The sequence below is a fragment of the Eurosta solidaginis genome, chromosome 3 (assembly GCF_040869045.1).
Source record: "Eurosta solidaginis isolate ZX-2024a chromosome 3, ASM4086904v1, whole genome shotgun sequence".
Classification (NCBI taxonomy): domain Eukaryota; kingdom Metazoa; phylum Arthropoda; class Insecta; order Diptera; family Tephritidae; genus Eurosta; species Eurosta solidaginis.
Window position 1 is genome coordinate 106,678,674 of NC_090321.1, and position 12,056 is coordinate 106,690,729.

General features: G+C 38.2%; 1 protein-coding gene across 1 annotated transcript in view; it reads left to right on the forward strand.

Annotated features, from left to right (window-relative positions):
• The window catches only part of emp (epithelial membrane protein), a 631,372-nt gene that overhangs the window by 301,381 nt on the left and 317,935 nt on the right, over positions 1 to 12,056 (forward strand). Inside the window, exon 5 of the mRNA XM_067772914.1 lies at positions 13 to 205. Coding sequence (XP_067629015.1) covers positions 13 to 205 — 193 coding nt within the window. The remainder of the gene's footprint in view (positions 1 to 12; positions 206 to 12,056) is intronic.

A 12,056-nucleotide genomic window follows, 5' to 3' on the forward strand; every position in this document is an offset into this window, starting at 1 on the left:
TTTATTTTTCAGATTTTTACGGCTAGCTATGGCCAGCATAATGGATATTTTAAAAATTAAACCGTTCGTCCAAGTATCTGTTGGTCAACTGCTATGGGGCTATGACGACCCACTTCTTAAATTGGCTAAAGATGTTGTGCCGAAGGAACAAAAGCTTCCATATGAAGAATTTGGGCTGATGTATGGAAAAAATGGAACGTCCACGGTAAGTCTGATATACGTAAATTCATATGTACTTACTCAATAACAATAGTTATATGTGTATAAATTAAATAAAAAAAAATAAATATAAGGCGCGATAACCTCCGAAGAGATCTAAGGCCGAGCTTCTCTTCCAATTTGCGTCGTGCTCCTATTCTTTTCCTACAAATTGGCGGGATGGGACCTACTTGTTTTATGCCGGCTTCGAACGGCATCTGCAAGGCAGATGAGTTTTCACTGAGAGCTTTTCATGCCAGAAATACACTCGGAGTGCTTGCCAAACACTGCCGAGGGGCGACCCCGCTTAGAAAAATTTTCTTCTAATTGAAAAAAAACCTGTTTCTAAAGTTTTTGATGTTGCTTTTTCCGGGGCGTGAACCCAGGATATTCGGTGTGATAGGCGGAGCACGCTACCATCACACCACGGCGGCCGCCGTATAAATTGGCAAGTTGAAAACCTTTGTGCCCCTCTCATGGCCAAACTACAATCTAAAGGTATAAACACATGCATATGTATCGATAGGACTTTCCAACAAAGAGTGCAGGCTATTAAAACAAGTTAAATGTAGCACTTAGGCCCGGTTTTTCAGCATTTGGTTAAGCTAAGCTTAAACTAAGTTTGCTTAAACTCTAGTCAGATTTGAACTCCAGTTAAATTACTGAGCAGTTTTTCAGTCACAGCTTAAGGCCGCCTTTGGGGTAGTTTGTGTACGGCAATATAGGGGTTTTATTATCTAGACAATTTGTAGATACGGCAACAGCTGGGATTTGTTTACCTAACAAACATGGAAAAATATGTCCCCAGCGAAATATATATCTAGTTCCGGAGATGATATCCAACATCATTATTTAATTATTCTTAATCCATATAATTCTCGAGTTAATATCCAACTTCATTCTCCAGTCACTATCCAACATTTGAGAAATTTTGTAAAATTTATAGTTCTCGAGTGGATCTCCAACGTTATTATCACTATGAAATTATTATCCAACAGTACATGTACAGTTCCCAAATGAATACTCAATACATTTTTCCAGTTGATATCCTATATTGGATATCGAGCTGATGTGGAGTTGAAAAAAAATCTCCAAGATGTTATCACCAAAACCAGCAGCTGTTTATTGTGAGATATAAACACCTGGTTGATAGCAGTAATGAAGCGTAATTAATCAAAAATTAATTTTATACATTTCGTTAGCTTAATGTGAAAATGTGCTAAGTCACCTTTTTTGAAAAATTGTATTTTAATGCAGTTTTAAAACTGAATTCAAATGCTTTGTTACAGACTATTTAAAAATAGAAAACAATTCAAGCTTAAACTTATATAAGTTGTTATTAAAATTAAGAACACTATTGAATCGATTTGCTAGATGTATAGTCCTAGTTATAGGTTCATTCATAGCATAATTCGTTTTATTAGTTATTTAGACAAATAATCTATTTGCCGAATATCACGCATTGCAATATATGGATTGAACAAATTAGATAAATCAGAGCAATTCGTGCTCAAATTTATTACTTTATAGGCAAGCATGAGTGAGATTCAAGTTGTTCTGTCATGCAAAGCCTGAAGACCAAGCAATTTGCACCTGCTGGTATATGATGAGAAGCCGTCTGGCCAGTGAAGCATACGTAAAGCAATTTTTGTAAAAAAATGTTGAACTCTCGCAATTTTATAGGAGTTATATTCATAAAAAGAATTCCATATTATTGAGCAATATTCAAGACGACTTCTGACCAAGGATATATAAAGTGCTTTCAACGTCATAGGGTCCTTAAAGCCACTGGTGTTAAGTCTACTGAACACAACCATTGCAACAAATTTTGAAAGAACGAAATCAATGGTACTAGAAAAAGAGAGTATGGAGTTAAAAAGTACACTCAAGTCTTTACTCTCTTGACAACGATTAAGAGATTTATTAGTTTTAGTGGCGGTGGCCGCCATTATCATTTTTTACTTTATAAAAAATTCCCTCTTTTACTGAGTACGCTATGATTCTCGAGATGAGCCACAGCTTCGAAACAACTCTTGAGATTTTAGAAGTATGCCTAGTTATCAACATGAGGTCAAATTGTATTCAAGTGCAAATGCTTGTTGCGTATATTCGACGCCATTTCGAACGAACGCAAATAACTGATAGGTTAAGTAGAGTTTAACCCTGTCAGATGGGCCGCTTAAGCTCAGCTTAAACTTCAGTTGAAGTATACTGAAAAACTTCAGAATAAATTTAAGCGTAGTTTAACTGAGAACCTGAGTTGAACGTGTACTGAAAAACCGGGCCTTTAATATCTATTTAAAAACGACACCACTACTAATTCCAAAACAGACGCTGAAAGGGTGGCTATGTATTGATGCTGTTGGCTGCGTCAGAATTAACTTCTTCATATACATAGGTGCGTTAAACACAGTCTTATGCATGACAGTAACATCGCCACAATCACGCCAAATGTTGCGTTTGTACCTAAATATAAACAGCACTTCAGACTTATGGCCGAGCCACAATGAAAATTTTCATATAGGTACGTTCAACGCAATCATATTAATGCCAGTAACAACGCCACAATCACGTAAGATATTGTGTTTGTTAATATGAAGGGACTTCAGACTTTGAATTTGACGTTTATTTCGCCGTGCCCATTCACATGCAACATTCCGCGAAGCGCTGTTATAAACATTCTCACTTTACAAGAAAAATACTCGCTAAACTCGTAAAATTGCAGTTTTTAACTGTGAAAAATGTTAGAAAAGCACCAACGAGTGGGAAAATTAATTTCACTTGGAAATTTTGGAAGTATCCTTAGACAAAGTAAATGCCGAATTCTTCTTCTGATGCTTTGCTTCCTACAAAAATTGGAAGTTGGCTACTTTTTCATATCAGATGGCGCCAGTGTCGCTCGATCTGCCGTTTTCCATAAAAATGCGTACAATCTACTCATAATGCATAAGATTGAATTAAACACATCTATATGAAAAACTGCTTATGTGACGGGGCTTTTACTTAATTCGACTTGTCCATTCTCATACAAAGCTTCGCGAAGCACTGTTATAAACATTCTCACTATACAAGAAGAATACTTGCCAACATATTCTATTAATTTGTAAAATTCCAGTTTTTAACTGTGAAAAATGTTGGAAAAGTACCAACGTGTGGGAAAAATAATTTCACTTGGAAATTGTGAAAGTACCCTTAGCCAAAGCAAATGTCGAATTCTTCTGCTTATGCTTTGCTTGCAACAAAAGTTGAAAGTTGGCTACTTTTTCATATCAGATGGCGCCAGTGTCGAAGTTAGTTTTGGGTGATCGGTTCCCCAGTATGCCTATATCACCCATATACATATGTATATCGCCCATTTACTTCAACGGTGTCATAATTCAAAAACACGAACTTTTAGTTAAAAAAGAAGAAATGTGCTAAGGAATGTGAATATCCATTAGAAAATCACCGCACGATCTCCGGTTCGACAACACGGAGATCACTTTCCATTTTCTGTTCAATTTCAACCACGAAGGAAGAAGGTCAACTGCTGCTGTCACGCCACATACCAAAGGTAAAATATTGTACTAACTTAAGAAATAATAAATCAATTATTATACCATACTAATATTGAAATTATTTGTGTTTTTTCTTTTCTTCCAATTACATATATTGGACCTCCACGCACCGATCGTTCTGCGAGGCCAACACTGTTAAATAAAGACCTATGTATTTACGTGTAAGCTAAATTTGCCACAAAACCGGCGTCGGTCAAAAAATAAATTAGTTAGTTTCAACAAAAGTTAACTCATTATTTGTGATTTCATGTTTTTTGAAAACAACTAAGATAAAAAAAAAGAATCTGTTAAATAATGACTTATGTATTTACGTGTAAGTGAAATTTGCCACAAAAAATCGGCCGATCAAAAATTAATTCTATTTAAGGTTTTTTGGTACGCTACAAATCATTTTGGAACATTTTTTTAAGATTTTGGTAGAGGCTATTATAGGTAAGCGCAACAATGGGAAACCATATTTGTATGTAGGTGAAACATTTGTGCTTTCGAATTTACGGGGATACATAAAGGTTTATGTCTTTGAAATTCGCATTAGAACACTTAGATAATTGTTCCCAAAGATGGCGCGCTTGTGCAAGAAAATGAATTTCGATATTTGGATGAATTGTTCGAATTTACAAAAAACTTTTTCTATTAATTATAAACAAATAGAGTGACATTTGTTAACAAAAATAGGTCTATGCACTGCGGCTGATCCACACGAATCGATTCATATAACTTTTATATGATTTTACGTATGCTAAGTATGCGAAACAGCCTGTCAATTGATTGTATGGAAATTTTGTTAGCGTATTAATATATAGATAGTAGGATAATATACGGCCTATGCAATACGGGCCTATGATGCCGGTTGACGTTTTGACCTAAAATCAAAAACGTTTTTGGACGTTGTTTTCATTTAATATCCAACGTGAAATTTTCCGATTCAGTCAAGTTACATTTAAATATTAATAAACTAAGTTGAAATAAAGTAATATATAATAAAATAAAATAAATTAGCATAAAATACAATATACAAATTTAAATGTTATATCTTTGGAGAAAATTTATTTATTTTTTGTTCAGTATAAGACGTGCTTTATCTAAATTGAGCATAAAATCTGGAAATGCAAAAACATTTTGGGACGAATTTGCCATTAATTGTTATAAATAAATTTAGTCAGTTTCAACAAAAGTTAACTCATTATTTGTTATTTTATGTTTGTGTTTTGAAAGCACCTAAAATAAAAAACAAAGAATCTGTTAAATAAAGACCTATGTATTTACTTGTAAGTGAAATTTGCCACAAAAAATCGGCCGGTCAAAAATTAATACTATTTAAGATTTTTTGGTACGCTACAAATCATTTTGGAACATTTTTTTAAGATTTTGGTAGAGGCTTTTATAGGTAAGCGCAACAATGGGAAACCATATTTGTATGTAGGTGAAACATTTGTGCTTTCGAATTTACGGGGATACATAAAGGTTTAGGTCTTTAAAATTCGCATTAGAACACTTAAATAATTGTTCCCAAAGATGGCGCGCTTGTGCACGAAAATGAATTTCGATATGTGGACGAATTGTTCGAATTTACAAAAAACTTTTTCTGTTAATTATAAACAAATAGAATAATATTTGTTAACAAAAATAGGCCTATGCACTGCGGCTGATCCATACGAATCGATTCATATAACTTTTATATGATTTTACGTATGCTAAGTATGCGAAACAGCCTGTCAATTGATTGTATGGAAATTTTGTCAGCGTATTGATATATAGATAGTGGGTAATATATTGCCTATGCAATACGGCCGCTATGATGCCGGTTGCCGCTTTGACCAAAAATCAAAAACGTTTTTGGGACGTTTTTTGTGGTTTCGTTTAATATACAACGTGAAACTTTCCGATGCAGTCAAGTTGCATTAAATAATAATAAACCAATTTGAAATAAGAGAATATATAATAAAATAAAATAAGAAACAAATTAAAATAAGAAATAATATAAATTATTATAAAAAGCAATATAAAAAATTCAATGTTATATTTTTGTAACTTTTTTTTGTTCAGTATAAGACGTAATTTATCTAAAATGAGGATTAAATCTGCAAATGCAAAAATTTTTTCGGGCAAATTTGCCATTAATTGTTATAAATAAATTAGTTTCAACAAAAGTTAACTCATTATTTGCGATTTCATGTTTTTTTGAAAACAACTAAAATAAAAAACAAAGAATCTCTTAAATAAAGATGTTATGTATTTATGTGTAAGTGAAATTTGCCTCAAAAAATGGGCCGGTCAAAAATTAATTCTATTTAAGATTTTTTGTTACGCTACAAATTATTTTGGAACAATTTTTTAGGATTTTGGTAGAGGCTATTATAGGTGAGTGGCAACAACGGGAAACCACGTTTTAATCTTTCACCGTATAGCGCGTACGCTTATGTAGGTTTGTGTCTTAGAGCACTTACATAATTGGTCCAAAGATGGCGCGCTTTTGTGCAAAAAAGTAAATATCGATATTTGAAGACATTGTTGGATTTACAAAAAAATGTTTCTATTAATTATAAACAAATAGAGTAATATTTGTTAACAAAAATAGGCCTATGCTCTGCGACTGATACATACGAATCGATTCATATAACTTTTATATGATTTTACGTATGTTAGTATGCGAAACCGCCTGTCAATTGATTGTATGGAAATTTTGTTAGCGTATTAATATATAGATAGTACTTAATATACGGCCTGAACACAATTGGCGGGAATGAAACCAATTGTGTTTTGCGGAAAAGAAATAAAAACAAGATAATTAGTATTTATACATAGAAATATGTATAATAATTACAATATGTCTTTATTTGGTCAATTAATAAAATGTCACAAAAAAGGAATTTAGGAACTTACGTTTTGTTTGTATTTTAAATCCAAAGATGAAAAACGCAGGAACAGCTGGTGACTTGTTGGCAGGCAAACTAGATCAGAGCCGACAGCAACTTATAAATCACCACCGAACCCCGAATTTTCTCTCTTAACGAAAGAAAATGCTGGATCAAGAGGACGATTGGAAGTTAGCCGTTGCTTGCTGACAAACGAAAAAATAGTTAAGTCGAGGGCGGCTACCCGGTAGGAAATTAATTAGGCCACTGGCCTAAACATGCCAGCCCCCTTGCCATGGGCAATGTTCGAAATGCCAACACCAGCCGGTTCAACGTTTGACTTGGAATTATGATATGAACGTTAAATTGAAAAAAAGGAAATGTTGACGATCTACCATAAGAAGTTATGAAATGACCATTTACATAAATTAAAATTTAACAATTTGAAAATTTGAAAAACAGCAAGCTAGACTTACGAATCTAGTCGACTAAAATTTGGACATATTTAAGTAATTGAAATTTAAGTAACAAATTCCAAAATGACAATTTAAAATGAATAAAAAATGAAAGATATTGCTGCTGCTAGCCTGCCGTGGAGCCGGAAATGGCCGAATATGGTCGGTTGCAATAGCAGTTTGCTCTCCTCAGCTTGATTAGGCTCTTTCTGCGTAAACGGTGTGCTGTTGTTAGGGGCTCTGTGATGATTGCGACGTTTGGACGGTCGGAAAGTATTTGATGCCGAGCCGCCATGTCGACCATTTTTCTGCGGAGCAGGACGAATTGGCAGGCAAACTAGATCAGAGCCGACGGCAACTTCCAAATCGCCACCGAACCCCGAATTTTCTCTCTTAGCGAAAGAAAATGCTGGATCAAGAGGACGATTGGAAGTTAGCGGTTGCTTGCTGACAAACGAAAAAATAGTTAAGTCGAAGGCGGCTACCCGGTAGGAAATTAATTAGGCCACTGGCCTAAACACGGCCTATGTAATATGGTCGCTATGATGCCGGTTGCCCTTTCGACCTAAAATCAAAAACGTTTTTGGGGTTTTTTTTTTCTTTTAATATACAACGTGAAATTTTCCGATTCAGTCAAGTTGCATTTAAATAATAACAACTAATATTTAAGAATTCATGAGCTTAACACCGGCTTATAATAATTGAATTTCAATTATAATGTTTTCTAAAAGAAACTGAAAAGAAAGCAACATTTACTGGCATATTGCGATGGACCCATTTCGAAAACCGCCAACGTAATCATCATCAGGCAATTTTGTAATGTTATCAAAGGTTTCACCGGGATTCGAACCGTGAATCACATGGTGAAACTGAAGTAGCCTTTAACCACTAGGCCATCCTGCTGGTATTTGTTTTCATGCTTAATTCAGTTTTCATAATTTCTACACTAACAACACAATTGAGATATTTTGTCTCTATATTGATTTGTGTGCCATGTAGATTTGTTTTTGTAAAGTTCTTCTTCGTTGCGAATGAGAAGCTTTGTAAACTCGGGCTCAGTTGTACATATTTATGTATGTTTGTTTAATGGTGTGTTCAGTTTATACTTGTATTTAAGAATTCATGAGCTTAACACCGGCTTATAATAATTAAATTTCAATTATTATGTTTTCTAAGAGAAACTGAAAAGAAAGAAACAGTTACGGGCATATTGCGATGGACCCATTTCGAAAACCGCCAACGTAATCATCATCAGGCAATTTTGTAATGTTATCAAAGGTTTCACCGGGATTCGAACCGTGAATCGCACGGTGAAACTGCAGTTGCCTTAACCACTAAGCTATTCTGCTTGTATTTGTTTCCTTGCTTAATTTAGTTTATCTCATTTCTACACTAACAACACAATCGAGACATTCAGGCTCTATATTAATTTGTGTGTATGTAATTTTTTTTTTCTGCTATAGAAAAAGAAGTATGGGGGGGCTGTTCAGGCTTAATTGAAGAAAACGAAGTACAGGGGGATTATGTTATTGTAACGCTACGCCCTGCTCTGTCGCCATTTATGAGGTGGTTTTTGTCTACTGGGGTAACTCTCAGTCAATCCAGAGTCGAGTAAAGGTCCCACAATCCCCTACTGAATAAATACAAAATATTTATGTGTTACGAACACTTGCACACACGGCTGGAGATATTAGACGGGCAGCAGCTTTCCGTCGCAAGATGGTGAGGGGCCGGAGCGGCGGCCAACGGTCGTTGGAGCAGAGGAGGTTAGGTAGGACGGCTGAACGGTCGGGTAACGGGCGGATTGGTACGGCGGTACTGAACGAGCGGCGCGATAGGAGCAGCGGCTTAACGACGGTAGGATGGCGGTCGGCCAACAGTGGTCGTAGTAGCGGTGTAACGGATGCAGCGGTTTAAGGCGGTAGAATGCCAGACGGCCAACGGTCGTCGTAGCAGCGGTGTGACGGATGCAGCGGCTTAACGCCGTTAGGCAGGCGGACGGCCAAAGGTCGTAGCAGCGGCGGGACGAATGCAGCGGCTTAACGGCGGTAGGATGGCAGACGGCCAACGGTCGTCGTAGCAGCGGCGGGACGGAAGCAGCGGCTTAACGGCGGTAGGATGGCGAACGGCCAAAGGTCGGCGTAGCACCGGTGGGATGGAAGCAGCGGCGGCACCAGAGGGGCGACGGCAGCGGCGTTGGGCTACGGAGCGCGTACCAGTGCCGTGGCTAGAGAGGGGAAGTAGGCTGGCGATGGTGTTTACCTGGAAAGCGGCGGCTCGGTTGACGGTATCGGATTGATCGGTAGTCTTCGGCAGGATCGATAGTCGGCGGGGTCAGTCACATGGGGAAGAGAATTCGAGGACTCGGGCTAGTGGTGCTTTCACCGCTGGACACCCCCACCTCCCTACTTGCACACTAGTAGAAGGTGCGTAAGGGGAGGGGTTATGCCAGCCGAGGAGAAGTGCGCCTTAACGGCACAGCGGTAGCCCCTTGTGCGCACGCATCGGCTCAAGGCCGAACCCAGATCTGCGGAGAGGGTGTCGTGCGGTCGTTCTGGCGACGAATCATTCCTTACCAGACCAGGACGATGGAGGGAAGGGTAGTCCGGAGACACCACTCGCGTCGTCTTGGTGCAACAGGGGGTGAATCGTGCCACGGCCGCACCCTCTTCTCCCCAGCTAACAAGAGGGAGTGGTCCCTCCACTCTGGCCAGCCTACTAAAACCAGTGCTGTGGTGGTGGGGGGGTTATTTGGTCATTAAGGCAGCGGGCCGCCGAAGTCACTATTCGCGTCGTCCAGCCCAGGTGTAGGGTGACTCGCGCCATCACAGCGCTCCCTTCCGCTCAGTCCGCGCCGCAGGGGAGGGGGTATTTGGTCATTAAGGTGGTGGGTGGGCGACGGAGGGAAGGATAGTCCGAAGACACCACTCGCGTCGTCCAACCATGGTAGAGGGTGACCGGCGCCATGACAGCGCCCCCTTCCACTCAGCTAGCTAGCCGGAGCGGCAATTTTGTCTTTAAAAAGAGAACCACTCCCGCCGGGCCACCTGCGAGGACTGAATTGCAAAAATGCAAATTCGCTGTTTATACGTATGGTGCCGCAAACTGGTTGAGAAAGTAATACACCGTTGTCATTTTCTTGTGATTTTCTTGTATTGACGGAACACACCATTGGTTTGCTATCAGTCGTTGGTAGCGTGTGGTTATTTACCATAGTGGTTGTTGGCTATGCTATAGAGAAATAAGTACAGGGGGTTCGGGTTTAAGTGAATAAGGAAATACAGAGGGTGATGTTATTGTACGCTACGTTACACTTTTATGAACATGAAATGGTATATTAACTTTGGTCCCATGTTTGTAACGTTGAGAAATATAGAAGATATACTCACCATTAAGTATACCGAATTGATCAGGGTGACGAACTGAGTTGATATAGCCATGTCCGTCTGTCCGTCCGTCGGTCCGTCTGTACGTCCGTCCGTCTGTTTGAACGCAAACTAGTCCCTCAAATTTTGAGATATCTCAATGAAATTTGGCACAAGGATGTATTTCTGTATTATATTAGACATCTGTGGGATCCGGTAGGATCGGACCACTAAAACACATATCTCTCATACAACCGATCGTTCAGATAAAATGATTTTGGTCATCCCTGCTGCAATTTAGAAAGTATAAACGTGAAACTCGGTGATATATATTCTAATCATAGAAGATATCCTGAAAAAATCACTTTGATCGGAGCTATATATAGTTATATCCCATACAACCGATCGTTCAGATAGAAGATTTTTGGAAATTTCTCCCTTAATTTAGAAAGTATAAACGTGAAACTCAGTGATATATATTTTAATATATTATAGAAGATTTTCTGAAAAAATAACTTTGATCGGAACTTACTTACTTACTTACTTAATTGGCACTTAACCGTCGTTCCGCAACCGGCGCCAATTGGTCACACCAAGGGAGCTTAAGTCGTTTTCCACCTGGTCCTTCCAACGGAGTGGGGCCACCCTCTACCTGTGCTTCCAAAAGCGGGTTCCGATAGAAACACTTTCTTGGCGGAGCATAATCTTTCATTCACATAACATGACCTAGCCAGCGCAGCCGCTGCGTTTTAATTCGCTGGACTATGTTTATGTCTGCGTATAGCTCGTACAGCTCATCATTAAATCTTCTTCGGTACTCGCCATCGCCAACGCGTAGAGGTCCATAAATCTTTCGAAGAACTTTTCTCTCGAACACTCCCAAAGTCGCTTCATCTGCTGTTGTCATGGTCCATATAGCAGGTCGGGTACGATAAGTGACTTGTAGAGTACGATTTTCGTTCGCCGAGAGAGGACTTTACTTTTCAATTCCCTACCTAGTCCAAAGTAGCATTTATTGGTAAGAATGATTCTTCGATGGATTTCAGTGCTGATGTTGTTGCTAGTGTTGATGCTGGTTCCCAAATAAACGAAGTCTTTTTCTATTTCGAAATTATGGCTGTAACGTGTAGTTCTATAAATAGAAAAAAAAATTGCAACAATACCAAGTTTTTCTGAAACCGCCTTACAAACATGCATAACTTCAACACATAACTACATACGAAGTATGTGATGTGTAGAAGAATAATATATGCAAAAGAAGGCAATTGGGAAAAACTTTACAACAACTAAGGCATGACGTAGCTGAATGCGTTTGTAACAATTTCAACTATCGTAGGGGTGCGGGTTCGAATCCCATTCCGGGGAGAAAAGGCTTTGAAGAGATTCACAAAGTATAATCGAAACAGCTGTCGCCTTGTCCGTCCTGATGTCACGTTGTTTAAATTTTCCCAAATTATTAAATAAATTATAAAATTAAAAATTGCTTGAAATAAATATTTTCATACATTTAAAAAAGCAATACGAGCAATCACCGATTAACTCATACATAACAGACAACATTTGGTTAATTCGTTTTAGTTCTATAAATAGAACAAAAATAGCAACAATACCAAGTTTCTCCGCCGC